The sequence below is a fragment of the Microcaecilia unicolor genome, chromosome 2, assembly GCF_901765095.1.
Source record: "Microcaecilia unicolor chromosome 2, aMicUni1.1, whole genome shotgun sequence".
In the NCBI taxonomy this organism is placed as follows: Eukaryota; Metazoa; Chordata; class Amphibia; order Gymnophiona; family Siphonopidae; genus Microcaecilia; species Microcaecilia unicolor.
This window is the reverse complement of record NC_044032.1, coordinates 337118909-337134264: the sequence shown is the minus strand read 5'-3', so window position 1 is coordinate 337134264 and position 15356 is coordinate 337118909. Positions and strand designations below refer to the sequence as shown.

The following is a 15356-nucleotide window of genomic DNA, read 5'->3' as shown; positions in this document are numbered from 1 at the left end:
TCTGTAATCCTATCATCTCTAACCTTCGGGCTTTGTCCTATAACAAGCATATGGAGAACCATTACAATCTGGATCTCTACCTGCCTCACTTGTATTTGCGTCATGTGCTGGATTAGTAGCAAGGTCCCAATATTTATTATTTGTAGTGGGCTTCTCCCCCCTCTAATTCCCCCTCCCCCTTCCCACCCCCTTAGCTCCCCAACAATACAATCACCCACTTTCATCCCCCTAGTCAAGCCAGGCGGTGAAACTGTGACCCCAGTAAACACTAGAGACCCCAAACTCCGCAAAGTAACAGACTATTATACATACTTTTCTCATAAAGAACTTATACATCCTATTTTCTGCAAGGCGATCCTCTGGTCCTCAATTAAGTCCAGGTCAGACAGCGTCAAGTACCTTGTTCTCTATTAAGCACTTTTTGGCGTCTGCCACTTTAAGGAATGTCTGCCATTTGTCTTGCACAAAAATTTTTAACTGAGCTGGATATTGCAACCTAAAGCGAACCTTCTTCTGCACCAAAGATGAACAGAGGGCGTGGAATTGTTTTTGTTTTTCTTGCACAATTGTAGAGTAATCCTGAAATATCAAGACATTCCTGTTGTTATGCTTTAAAGCATCTCGTTTGAGTTTAAAACCTTGGAGTATTTCAATTTTGTGGCGGTAATTTAATATCTTCGCGATGACCACACGTGGTCGGTTTTGATCTTCCGCTCTTCAGCCCACGCGGTGCGCCCTTTCTATCACAATTGGGCCCATTGTGTCTGTGAGGGCTAGTTCCTTAGAGAGCCATGTTTCTAACCACGTTTCAAGGTTGCGCTCAGGTAATGCTTCGTCCAGTCCAACAATACGAATATTGTTCCTACGTGCTCGATTTTCGTAGTCGTCCAATAAGTTTCGTTGTTCCACCAGTTGTTGGCGCAGGTTTGCAATGTCCGGGCCATACACGCGGGAGTCGTCTTCAACCGCCAAAACCCTGGTCTCCAAATCACTCACTCGGATTCCCAAACCGTCCAGCGCTGTCTGGTATGTCTCCAGTTTATTGTTTAACGCTATCCACTTCGGTTCCCAGGCCCTTTTGATCGCTTGAGTTAGTTGTGATAATTGGGAATCTGTAATTATGGGCCCTGGCGCCACGATTTCTTCCGTCATCTTAGTCTCTCCGCTACTCACTTTGCTCTTATCTTTCCTCGCGGATTTTTGCACCATATCAGCCAGCGGCGTTTTAAGATATTTTTCCATATAATGGAAACGCGTTGCAGAAGTTTAGCGTACAATAATTAAGATTTAGTGGAGTCGGGGTCTCGGAGCTTCGGGAGTGTGCTGCTTCCTAGCTCATGACGTCACCGGAAGTCCTTTTTTTTTTTTAATAAAGATAGATTTTTCTGTTTTGGATCTGCTTACCCATGATAGTTTCTGTTATTGTTTTGTTTTTATGTGAACTATTATGCATTTTTATTGTAAACTACCTAGAAGTATGTTGATAGGCAGGAAAAAATGAAATGAAAAAAATAATGGAACAACTTAAGGAGTCCTATTTTGATATTCCAGGTGTCGATCACATTCAATGATGTCTCTGTATATTTCTTGGAAGTGGAGTGGGACATTTTGGGGGAATGGCAGAAGGAGCTTTACAAGACGGTCATTAAAGAGATTCATGACAACCTCATGTCACGAGGTAAATATGTCTTCTCTGTCATCTATGGCAGAGGCACATGGAATTATCAGTGGAAAAATCCCCAGTCCCAGATCCCATGGGATCTAAAATTTAGAACCTGGCTTCAGATACCATCGAATATCCAACAGGTGCCAATGAAATACCTCACTGTTGCACTGTTCAGTAAGATAAAATGTAGACCTCAAACTGGATACTTCATGTAAGACCAAGTGGAGTCCGTCTACCTTTTGTATACAAAATAATTTAGCTTAGAAAACCAGAGAGAGGATTCACCTTTCAGATTTCTTTTTTTTTTTTTTTTTGTTATTATTTAAATTTTCCAATATATCACCACATAAAGTGAATATGCAATCGGCATTATTTAACATTAGGAAACAAAAATGATAAGTATATATCTTTACAGCCCATTTGTCCACAAGTTAAAGAAATTTGATTCCAAGATTAAGGAAATTAAAAAAGAAAAAAAATACAAAAATTAATAATCAATAGATGCTTCCTCTGGTTCAGACCCCAGCCTGCTAAATTAGGGAAGGTTTACTATATTCACATCAACTCTTGCATCAATAAACTCTTTCAACTGTTTTGGATCTACAAACTGAAAATGTTTACCCTCAAGCATCACATTACAAAAACAAGGAAATCGCAAAACAAAATTTGCTCCCAATGCCACCACCCTGGGGCGAAGTTCCAAAAAGGCCCTTCGTCTCATCTGTGTAGGCCGTGAGAGATCTGGAAAGATATGGACCTTTGAGCCCAAAAACAGATTTTCTAAGTGTCTCAATGAAAGCCGTAGTACGGCATTCCTATCAGGCTCCAACGCGAAAGTGGCAAGCAGAGTTAACCTCTGAGTAACTATTTCTAATTAGCTTTCTAGGAATGAGGTAAGATTCATTCCCTCCCCTATTACGGGGGGGGGGGGGGGGGGGGTTTCCCACCTCCACTCCAGTACTCCCGATGTAATAAGCCCGTGTAATGGGAGGGAGTGAGTCCTTGTCCATTCCCAGGATGTCCACCAAATATTTTTTAACCATCTCCAAAGGAGAAATTAACGGCGATTTGGGAAAATTAAGAAACCTAAGGTTAAGCCTTTTAGTCTGATTTTCAAGGTATTCAAGTCGTTTATGTAGGAAATTATTGTCTTTAACCAGAGCTGTTTCTATAGATCCCATTTCTTGAATTTTGATATCCACACATTCCAATTTCTGGGTTTGCTCTGCAGTCACTTGTGCTTGAAGCAGGGCAGCCTCAGAAAGAACTTCAATATCAGAAGAATTCTGCTTTAAAGTAGTTTGCATAGAGGTTTGGATATTGTAAACCATATCCCATAGTGACTCCAGTGTCACAATTGCTGGTCTAATCACTCCACTAGCCACAGGAAGAGATTGAGGTAGACTATCAGCCCGAGCTAACTTGGAAACAATAGCTTGACACAATACCTTTGAAGCCTGTTGTAGTAATGTTTCCCGAAGTTGAGAATCTATCTCCGTTGCTGCAGTCACTCCCTCAGACAGGACCAGCTGAGCCACTTCGGCGTCTGTCTCTGTTTGAACAGCCAGCAACTCTCTTCCAGGCTGGGGAGGTGCAATTCGCTCCACAGGGCTCAAGGAAGCCCCGTTTCCACTCTCAATCGACTCCGAAGGGCCGAGAGCTGCAGTGGGGGTCGAAGTTCCCTGAGGACCTGGTTGCTGCCTGGGAAATTGCAGGGTTGTTTGTTTCATCGTTGAGGAGGTCACAGGAACCGAGGGAAATTCCTTTACCTTCCCCCTCCGCTTCCCCATGGTTAACGAGGCTACCGAGGCACCGAGAGAAACTCACAAACACAGCAGCCTCCAGGAGCAAACACAGGTGCGTCTATTCACAGCACCATCTTGGAAACTCTCACCTTTCAGATTTCTTGCTGAGAACTACAACTTGTGTATATGTTCATGACATGTCAGCTGCACACCAGTCAGCTATATTGTACAACATGTAACCTCTCCAAATGGTAACCAGATATCACAGAGAAGATTGGCACCCACAGTGCCTCCACCTTGGAAGGTCATAAAGAAAATATTTGTACCAGTTTTTAATTTAATCTAGTTGTAGGCCACAGCTGCCTTTTCTCTCCAAGCTTTGTCAGACAAATACACACAGTCCAAGATATACAAGACAAACACATATATATACACACACCTCCATGTACACACTCACACACTGCTCCATCAGAACAGGAAACAGATGGAACCGCCCTGTGGATTCTGTAAATACAGTTTAAATGTAATTTTCCACCATCTTATTGACAGGTTATTCAATTGTTAATCCTGATGTTATATTCAAGATTAAAAAGGAAGACGAGGAAAAAGAAAACCCAGATGACCCTACCAAGAGTAAGTAAATGTTTTGGATTTATAAGGCTCTGCATTTTCAGATCACATGAAATGAGTTGTTGACATCAAATATTTGGAGAGTTAAAATATATTCCCTGTTGCTTTTTTTTTTTTTTTTTGCTAGTTTGTACCTCCTTAATGGCCTAATGAACAGTGTTGTTCTTATTCCATTACAATTGTTTAACTGCTGCATAGTTTGACTTGTATAATTTTGAGTCTGTGGTATGTGTTTTTTCATAACAGGCTTTCCGATTGTGACTTCTGTATTCTCAGTGAGTATTAAACAAGAGAAAGATCTCTCCTTCATGGATCCTTCTGAATCGGAGACACTTGAACAGACTCACCCTTCTGTAACAAGTAAGTTTTCTTTTCATAACCTCAGATGATTCCAGAGACTTGAGGGTTGTGGCTGTCTACCAGCAGGTGGAGAAAGAGAGCATTAAACTAAACTTTGTGATATAGGATGGTATGCTCCTTTGTCACCCAGTATTCTCTATCTCCAGCAGGCAGATGGATGGTCTCTCACAAGCTCCTGGTCTCATTTTCTGTTTTATTCCTGTTGTGGGTTTCCCGGTTCAGTTGAGTCGGGGGGGGCGTCTAGACACTGTGTTTGCCTGTTCTAGGGGTACACCTGGTGGTGCCAGGTCCCATCCCCCAGCTCCTGCCTCTTCCTTCTCCTTCCTCACATCTACAACAACAAAGAGAGATATGGAGGAGAGCAGTTCTACTGCATCGGCTTTATGTGGGAGTGAGGGGTTTCCCTGTTCCTTGGCAGTGTTTCATTCAGCCATGTATGGAATGGTGATGGTGAGGAAGTTGCACGCTGAGATTGTGAGTACTGCCTTTGTTTTCTCCACTCTTCGGGTTTCTGGAGCAAGTAATGATACAATAGATGTAATAAGATGAGTGCTGTGCCTATTGCTTTCAGATTTGGTCCAGGCACTGGCAGGGACCGTTCAGTCCCTACGTGAGTGTTTTTTGGCGCGCTTTTCCTATGGCAGCGGACATTTTAGTTTCCCACTTCTAGCCAAAATTTGTGCCATTATTTGGGTCTGGCCTTCTTCGGGATAGGTCCCTTGGACTCCTTTCTCTTCTGGCCTATTCTGTTCCACTCACGGTTGGCACCAGTTTTCATGGAGGGTGGCGCCCTGGCTGCCTTGCGGGCACCGTGACACCAGGTCCTTCTGGTGCCAGCTTATTTTGAGCTGCCAGGCCTCTCGCTCTTACTCGGGACCTTTCAGTGGGGGTGCCAGGGCAGATGTTTGGCAACCAAGGATCCTCTGAATACAGTATCTGCTTACCTTGCAAGTGGTGGGTTACTGTGTGGACAGTTCTATGCTGTGAAGTTTGGCAACTCTGGAGCATCACTTGTTTTTTTTTTTTTTTTAGATATCATAGTTGTTGCCTGAATTAAAAAAAAAATAAAATAAGAGGCACCACCGAATACCAGACAGGGCATATGTATTGTAGTTCCGTACCTCGGTTTCTGATGCACCTTGCTTTTCTGGGAACCTGAGGGCTATATGTAACTCTCTCAGCACTTAGTGCGGTTATTTTATGTGATCCGCAGGCGAGCCGTCTACTACGGCTCGTGTTTCATTCCGGCTTTCTTTCATTGCTTCCTCAAGACCAGCAGTTATTGGCGCTTGTTTTCTGTGTCATATGTCTTGAATCAGTTTGTGGCCCTGATAGTGTATTGGTGACTTGTCTAGTTGCTTGCAAGTTCTTCCAGGCAGGAGGGTACTACTCGCACCTGACTGGCTGCATTCTCCTTGTCAGCCCTCCTTGCATGGGCCTTCCATGCAGTCTTTGGGGGGATGCAGCATGAGCATCCACCTTCTTCTGGCTGATTTTCAGCTGCTTGTTCACTTTGCCTATGCTGCACTATGGTGGCTACACCTGCAGCCCATTGTGCCCTGCTCGGACACGGGCTGTCTTACAGTCTGCAGCAGCAGTGTTTCTTTCCTCATTTGGGCCCATGGCCTCTGTGTCACCAGTACTCTTAGGGCTCTGTTCCAGGGGACAACTCCAGAGCATCCATTGCCCTTCTTGGAGGTTTTCTATCTTTGGGTTGTAACAAAGGTTGAGACATAGAGGGGCATAATCGAATGTGAATGCCTATCTCCATGGGCGTCTATGTCCGAAAACGGGTACGTGAAGAGGCGGGACAGACCGTATTTTCGAAAAAATGGACGTTTTTCAGCTGGGCGTTTGTTTTTTTTAGCGATAATGGAAACTAAAAACACCCAGCTCAAAAATGTCCTAATCCGAGCTATTTGGTCATGGGAGGGGCCAGGATTCGTAGTACACTGGCCCCCCTGATATGCCAGGACACCAACTGGGCACCCTAGAGGTCAGTGCGGTGGACTTCAGAAACAGCTCCCACATGCATATTTCCCTTACCACGGGTGCTGAGCACCCAACCCCCCTCCCCCAAAACCCACTACCCACAAATGTACAACACTACCATAGCTCTTAGGGGTGAAGGAGGCACCTACATGTGGGTACAGTGGGTTTTTGAGGCCTCCCATTTACCAGCACAAGTGTTACAGGTAGGGGGGGGATGGGCCTGGGTCCACCTGGCTGAAGTGCACTGCGGTACCCACTAAAAGTGCACCAGGGACCTGCATACACGCAGGCCTCTAGGACCTGTTGCTGCTATATAACATTGGCATACCAGTTGATACCTGAAGACTAATCTCTCCGAAAATGTCCTTTATTGGAATAAGCACGCTTATTCACAGTTAACTGCAGATCAGAGGTTGTGCCCCACTGGCAACGAGTCTCCCTGGTACTGAGATGAGCAGTAGGTCCGAGCTGGCAGAATGGTGTACAATGCCCTCTTTCAGCCACATTCAAGGTAAGAACTAAGTTCTGTAACGTGGCTAACACGTGAAAGGGATCTAAAACTGGCTTACAAAAATGGCCACTATCTCATGGACTACCGGAAACAAAACAGGGCACACTCTGACCCAGTAAGCAGGGGGAAAAGCACTATGGGAGTAGAGCCTACCAACTACCAACATCATGAGCATTTAACACAAGCTAGTGGAATCATGGAGCCCAATACCCTACACCCACCACAATGCATTGCTGATGTGACTCTGCAGTGCGCATAACAGAAAAGGTGTCACACTCACCCGAGAGCCACATCAGAACCAGGGAAAGGCTGTTACAGGATAGAACACATTCTGCTGTCATGGAGGTGGGTACGGCATTTGAGGCTGGCATACAGGCTGGAAAAAAAGTTTGTAAAGTGGTTTTTTTTTGGTGGGAGGGGGTTAGTGACCACTGGGGGAGTCCGGGGAGGTCATCTGGTCAGTTGGGGCACTTTTTTGGGACTTGTTCGTGAAAAAAAAGGGTCCACAAAAAGTGACCCAAAATCACGTAAAAACGCCTTTTTTTCGATTATCAGCTAAAGATGCCCATCTCTCCTCGGCCGATAACCACGCCCCAGTTCCGCCTTCACCACGCCTCCGACATGCCCCCGTCAACTTTACCCGTTTCCGCGATGGATTGCAGTTGGAAACACCCAAAATCTGCTTTCGATTATATGATTTGGGCGCCCACGGGAGAAAGACGCCCATCTCCCGATTTGGGTCGCAATATAGGCGTTTTTCTCGTTCGATTATAAGCAGGATAGGGATAGGGAGTCATAGCCCTACCATCGGGGAGGGAGCTTGCTTTTCTCCGGGCAACTTATTTCCCAAGAATCCTCTGGGTGCAGCTTCTTCATTGCTGTTCTTGCCCGTTTAGCGCTTATGGCTCAGGTCTCTACTGTAGTGAATTGGACTGCTAGTGCCAGTTTACCAGTCCTGCCCTTAGGCGTCCTACTGTGTTGGCATATAGAACACAGCTCCATCCCTGGATTTAGAGCTCACTTCCATCTCTGAACATAGAGCACGGCTCCATCTCTGGATGGGGAGCATACCTCCATCTCTGCTTATGCATAGCTCCATCACTGGATGGGGAGCACACCTCTGTCTCTGATTATGGTGCACAGCTTCATTTCTGGCTCTGGAGCACTTCTCCACCTCTAGATATAGAGTCCAGCTCCATCTCTGGATATATGGCATAGCTCCATCTCGGGAGGTAGGACACAGCCCCATTTCAGAATGTGGGACGGATGTAGGGCGCAACTCCATTTTTGCATGTTGGGCGCTACTCTTGTCGCTGGTTCTGGAGCTCGTCTACTTCTTTTGGATGTAGGACATCTTTCCATCACTGGATATGGGGCGCACCCCGGCTCTGGTGCGTGGCCCCCTTTCTAGGTGTCCGACTCAATTCAATATTGGGATGTTGGGCGCAATTCAGTCTCTGGGCGCAACTTCTTTTCAGAGGATTGTGCACTTTCCGTCTCTGGGTGAGTACTCACTGCTGTCGCTGGCTGTGGAGGGCAGCTCAGTCCCTGAATGTGGAACGCAGCTCTCTCGCTGTAGGAAGGGTGTCGCTTCATCTTTGGGGGTGGACTCAGGTTAAACTTGGGCATGTACAGCACTGCTCTTTCTATTTCTCTTGAGCACTACTTTTCCTGTAGATGTAAAGCACGGTTTCAGCGCTGCATGGAGAGCACGGATTCCTCTCGATATGCAGCTTCTTCCTGTAGGTAAAGTGCAGATTCATCTGTCTGTTGTTCTCACCTTCCTCGCTGTTGTAGGCCTCGTCTTCATCTTGGTATGTGGAGCATAGCCTTTCGGTTAGTGCTGCTCAGATTCTCGCTGTTTGTAGCTGTAGGCAAGGCAGTTTCATTCCTACAGGAATTTCTGCTCCAGCTGGGATACTTGGGCGCAGCTCTGTCTTTGAGGATTGGGTGCTATCTTATTTTGACAGTGCCCCTCATATTCCCCTAGGTCGGGGTACGTCTTAGCTCTGGCAATAAGGCCCAGCTCTGGCTCTGCTGGAGAGGAATGTCTTCTGTCCTGGGGTGGAGTGCAGCTCCAGCACAGACTATGGAGCACTGGTACAGTTTGCTGGGTGCTTCGTAGCTCTGCCTGTGTTCACAGCCCCATTGTTGACATTAGGCTGCGCCGCCTTCTCTACAGGTGCTGTTCTGCCCTTTCTTTGAGTACAGCCCACCACCCCATTATGGGCAGTATGGCTCATCTTTGGCTTGGCTCAGGACCCTCTGCTCCAGTGCTACTTGGTTGACCTAGCACTGTGCAGAGTAGGTTTTGGAGTTTTCTTGCGATTGGTGGCTCTTGCCTCCACTGGGCTTCACTGCCTTGCTCAGTTACGGTATGCCGGTCCCTCATTATAGGTGACACACTGCCCTGTGGCTGGTGTGGTCTGTCCTCTTCCTGGATTGGTTGCCCGTGTCTGTGTGGTGGGGCCCTACCCATCTTCTGGGTGAGACATGTGTCTCTATGTTGACAGTGGCGCACAGCACTTTTCTTTCACAGCTTTTGGTTCTCATCTCTGTGGGCGAAGGTTATCTTCCTTTGAGTCATACTGTTACTTTGTTTCACAGGCTTTCCACCTCCGAGTGACAGATGGCTCTGTGGCATCCCTTGTATCTTTCGCTTCTCACCTTTCACTGTCCCACCCTAATGAGGGCCGCTTTGCTACATCCCACAGGTCTCTAGATTTATCTGCTGTTGATGACAAGAAAGGAAAAATGATGTCTTACTTGATAATTTTCTTTCCTTTAGTTCAGCAGATTAATCCAGGGTCCCTCCCTTTCTGATGTACTCATTTTCTCATTTTTCTTCTCTATCTGTTTAGCCTTCTGGATTCTGCTTGATAATCAGATTCTGATCTGGCTGTGAGAAAGGAGTTCTATTTACTTCCTTGTTTTCCCTGATTCTCCTTCTGCTTTTTTATGGGGAATACTGGTTGACCAAGGAGCATACCATCCTGTATGATAGAGCTCAGTTTAATGCTTTCTATCTCCACCTGCTGGTAGATGGTCACAATCCACAAGTCTCTGTACAGTAGAACTTTCATAATACTGCATCATAACACAAAATAACTAAAAACAGACAAAACAATCTAAAATCAAGAATGCAATAACATCTCCAAATTAATCTAAAAAACATAAAATAAAGTAATAAAAAACAGTTTGCATAAACTCAAAATAAACTGGCAAATTTAGATATAGATATCTTCATTACTCATAAATCCCTATCATGACCAGGTATTCACTCAGTCCCAAAGCTGTGGCAGAATTTATTTTGATTTTACCAAAACTATTTATAATAAAAATGTTTTAACTGTTTCCTAAAAATACTGGTATCTGTCATCAACCTAAGCTGTACGGGAATTTATTTTCATTTCCTTGAGCAATTGAAAAGGAACATTGTTTGTTTAATATCCTTAAAGTGAATCTTTTGAGTGCTGGAATTGTTATAGAACAGTTGTCAAATAAATGGCACATGATGACTCAAAGCCTTAAGGTGGAGACGAAAATAGTATCTGAATTCAGTTTGAAAAAGAGACGGCTAAGGGGGGATATGATTGAGATCTATAAAATCCTGAATGGTGTAGAATGGGTAGAAGTTTATCAATTTTTCACTCTCAAACAGTACAAAGACCAGAGAACACTCAATGAAATTACATGGAAATACTTCTAAAACAAATAGGAAGCCTCATTGGTTATTAATGGGGCTTGATCGGATGCCTTTTCGCTGGGGCGTGGGACATGTCAGGGGTGTGCTTTCTCCCCCCTATTGTTTGCCCATACTGTTGAGCCATTAGCTCAAGTAATTAGAGCTCAGTCATTTATACAGGGCATTTGCATAGGACCAGAGGAGCATAAAATCATGTTACTTGCAGATTACATTTTATTGACATTAACTAACCTTCAGAACTCTTTATCGGTGGTGATGCGAAGTCTTCAACAATTTGGTTATTTGTCAGGCTTTCAGATCAATATGACTTAAGTTGGAAATTTTGGGTCTATGTCTATCACCTGAGATTACACAAAGCCTACAACAGCAGTTCCCCTTTAGGTGGACTACGCGTTCCCTACTTAGGAGTTAACCTGACACCTACAATACAGGGCTTATATGAGGCAAACTTTCCTACTAAGCTGCGGGAACTATTTCAGGGAAGGGATGAAGCTTTCCTGGTTAGGTAGAATACAAGCAGGCCAAACAGGATTACTTCACCCAATTGACAAATTCCCTTGGCTCTAACCCTCGACTTCTCTTCACCACACTGAACTCTCTTCTCAAAGTGCCTTCGTCCCCAATTCCCCCTTCTCTTTCTCCTCAGACCCTAGCTGAGCACTTCCACGATAAAATCCGTAAGATTAACCTTAAAATTTCATCCAACCCTCCCCCCCCCCCACACCTCTCTCTCCCTTAATCCACACCCCCTACTCTCCTTCCTCTCCTTCTTTTTCCTCCTTCTCTGACATTTCTACTGAGGAAACTGCCCTTCTTCTTTCCTCCTCTAAATGTACTACCTGTTCATCTGATCCCATCCCCACTCATCTACTTAGCACTATCTCTCCTACTATCACCCCTGTCATCTGTCACATCCTTAATCTTTCACTCTCCACTGCAACTGTTCCTATGGCCTTCAAACATGCTATTGTCACTCCACTCCTTAAAAAACCCTCACTTGACCCTACCTGTCCCTCCAACTATCGCCCCATCTCCCTTCTTCCTTTCCTCTCCAAATTACTTGAACGCGCTGTTCACCACCGCTGTCTTGATTTCCTTTCTTCTCAACCTATTCTTGACCCACTCCAATCTGGTTTCTGCCCTCTTCACTCTACTGAAACTGCACTTACCAAGGTCTCTAATGACCTGCTGCTAGCTAAATCCAGAGGTCTGTATTCTATCCTTATCCTTCTTGACCTACCTGCTGCCTTCGACACTGTTGTCCACACCATACTCCTAGATACGCTGTCCTCGATTGGATTCTCCTCTTACCTCTCACTTCACACTTTCAGTGTTCACTCTGGCGGTTCCTCTTCAACTTCCATCCTGCTTTCAGTTGGTGTCCCCCAGGGTTCTGTCCTTGGACACCTCCTTTTCTCCATCTATACCTCTTCCCTTGGTACCCTGATTTCATCTCATGGCTTTCAATACCATCTCTATGCAGATGACTCTCAGATCTACATCTCCACCCCTGAAATCACAACTGTAATCCAGGACAAAATTTCATTCTGCTTGTCTGACATTGCTGCTTGGATGTCTCAATGCCATCTGAAGCTAAACATGACTAAAACTGAACTTCTCATTTTTCCCCCTAAACCCACCTCCCCTCTTCCCCCTTTCTCTATCTCTGTTAATGGCTCTCACATCCTCCCTGTCTCCTCGGCTCGTAAACTTGGAGTCATCTTTGATTCCTCTCTCTTCTTCTCTGCGCATATTCAACAGATCGCCAAAACCTGTAGTTTCTTTATCTATAACATTAGCAAAATTCGCCCCTTCCTTTCTGAATACGCTACCAGAACCCTTATCCAAACTCTTGTCACCTCTCGCTTGGATTATTGCAACTTACTTCTCACTGGTCTATCTCTCTCCTCTCCAGTCTGTCCACAATTCTGCAGCACGACTTATAAAATCGTTATACCCACACTAGCCCACTCCTCAAGTCACTTTACTGGCTCCCTGTCCGCTTCCGCATACAGTTCAAACTTCTCTTACTGACTTTTAAATGCATCTATTCTGCAGCCCCCTATTACCTCTCCACTCTCATCTCTCCCTACATTCCTCCCCGTGAACTCTGCTCACTGGACAAATCTCTCTTGTCGTCCCCCTTCTCCTCTACTGCTAATTCCAGACTTCATTCCTTTTCCCTCGCTGCACCTTATGCCTGGAATAGACTTCCTGAGTCTATACGTCTAGCTCCATCTCTACCTGTTTTCAAATCTATGCTAAAAACCCACCTTTTCACCACTGCTTTTGACTCCTAGCCACTACTCGATTTGCCCTCCCCTTGTTCCTTCTCATCCAGTGCTTCCCTTGTCCTTAATTGTTTTGTCTGTCTTATTTTTAGATTGTATGTTGGATGTTCAGCGCTGCATGTGTCTGGTAGCGCTATACAAATGTTAATAATAATAATAATGATGATTTTACCAAAAACTTTATACTTGTTTCTGGCATTGCCACTGCCAATCCCTAAATGTTTCTTTCACCAATTAAAACTAAAAGCTTTCGGAAGGAAGTGACGTCACGGACCTGAATGGCTGCCTAGAGAGCTAGCTCCGTTGCCATCCTCCGTAACTGAGCAATAACAGCGTTCCTCTGCTTGTTTGACGAACTAAATTAGCTATTGCAACGTACCTCGTGGTGTGTGGAATCTAAAGCGACACTCCCTGCTGAAATAAATGGCGGCGTCTCGGAAGGAGAGTGAACACACTTTGGAGAAGCCAGCGCTCCGGACCACGCGGCGCCATGTGCTTTCGTCTGCACCCGCCTCACATTCTGACTCGGACTCCGCTCCCTCCCTGTGCGAATCGGGAAAATCAACCGGTAAGCGGGGATTGCCCAAAGACTTAACGCGATTTTTAATGGAGATCCGCAAAGAAATCAAAGCGTCAAAGGAGGAAATCCTAGAAAAGATGGACGGGTTGAGCGTAGATCTCCGGGAGATGGGAGGCCGCGTGGAAGAGTTGGAGGTGCGGGTGGACGAGAACGCAGAAAAATTGATCGAGACTGAAACCCGTATTTCGAAAATACTCACCTCCTATGCTGAAATGCAGCTTAAATTGGACGACTTGGAAAATCGAGGGCGTCGTAACAACCTGCGTTTTCATGGAGTCCCGGAGGTGGGGGACCATGAAGATGTTGGCGCCATCGTAAAGCTGCTTTGTAGCAAGCTGATAGACTCTCTAGATATTACATTTGAGCGCGCACACAGAGCATTGGGGAGACGGACAGACAATAGACCACGGGACATTGTGGTCTGCTTTACCACTTTCACCATAAAGGAACAGTTGCTACAGAAAGCGCGCCAAGTACAGCACATTGAGTATAATGATGCACAAATTAAAGTCTTTCAGGACTTGTCTGCTCACACTTTGTCCCTGAGGAAAGTGATGAAACCAGCACTGGAAGTATTAACAAAGAATAAAATCCCCTACAGATGGGCTTTTCCATTTGCCCTTTGCTTCACTACAGGTGGACGTATGTACCGAACCCGGACCCTGGAAGAAGTGTGGAAGATACTAAGAACCGAGGAACTGGTGTCCACAGAAGGCCCACCAACTGAACTGGATCCGATCACGCAAGCTAAGCTGCAGAAATGGCAGCGAGTCCAGGGCAAGGGGAAAAAGACTCGAACAGGCACCTGAAGTAATAAAATGAGCTCGTGCTGTGCGTTGCAGTGGAGAGTCGTATAAATTTGTATATGTTAAGTATGACTATATAAGTAAGAGTGCTGGGAATGGGATAACTTGAATTATGTAAAAGTAATATTGGAAAAAGATGAACCACTTTCACAGGGGCGAAAGTTCTGTAACATTGAGGAGGGATTATAGCGTAAAAAGCAGGGGTAAGAAGTGAGGGGGGATGGGGGAGGGGGTCTTGGGTAGCTGTTTGGGTTAATGGGCTCTTCCTTCTATATTCCTAGTCGAGGGACTAAGAACCTCGCTAGTGGTTTCCTGGGAAGGGGGAGATGGGAGGGAGGGAGTATAGGGGGGGATGGGGAGGATTGTTCACTAGGGAATGAATGTACTATGAAGTATAGGATGGGGGGTCAAGAACTATACTACTTGGGGAGAATCCGGAGAAGGGGTAAGAAGGGTCTGACACTAGAAGGTTTGAATGTTCCTCATACACTGTTTTATAGGAATGATTTATTGAACAAGTTTAATGTCTGATTTTAAGATACTTACTTACAATGTAAAAGGGCTCAATTCCCCATACAAACGCCACGCCCTTCAGCGTGAGTTACGCTTAATGTGCCCGAAGGTGGTGTTTTTACAGGAAACGCATATGTTACCAAAGCATGAGGGGCTATTGGCATCTAAAATGTACCCAGGGGTATACTGTGCTTCTGATGTTAAAGGGGGGAAAAAAAGAGGAGTTGCTATTTTGTTTCATAAAGATATCCAGGTACAGGTTCTCCACTTGAAGAGAGATGTAGCGGGGCGCTATCTCTTTCTGCATGTGCAGCTTGAGAGGGAGGAGTTTACTCTGGCCAATATCTACGCCCCTAATGAAAACCAGGAGGGGTTTTTTAGACATCTCCATAGGGAATTGCAATCGTATTCATGGCGGGAGATTTCAATGCAACCATGCAACCTGGTCTGGACAGGTCAGCATCTCCTACTAAAGCTGATTACAACATTTCCCAAGCTTTGCGGAACTTAGTAGAAGAAATGGGTCTGTGTGATTGGTGGCGAGAGTGTCATCCGA

General features: G+C 45.4%; 1 protein-coding gene across 2 annotated transcripts in view; it reads left to right on the top strand.

Moving 5' to 3' along the window:
- Positions 1–15356, top strand: part of LOC115463664 (zinc finger protein 678-like) — a 109868-nt gene that overhangs the window by 53214 nt on the left and 41298 nt on the right. For both annotated transcript variants that reach the window (XM_030194371.1, XM_030194370.1), the window contains exons 4-6: positions 1552–1678; positions 3961–4044; positions 4288–4401. In XM_030194371.1, the coding sequence (XP_030050231.1) occupies positions 1552–1678; positions 3961–4044; positions 4288–4401 (325 nt within the window). The remainder of the gene's footprint in view (positions 1–1551; positions 1679–3960; positions 4045–4287; positions 4402–15356) is intronic.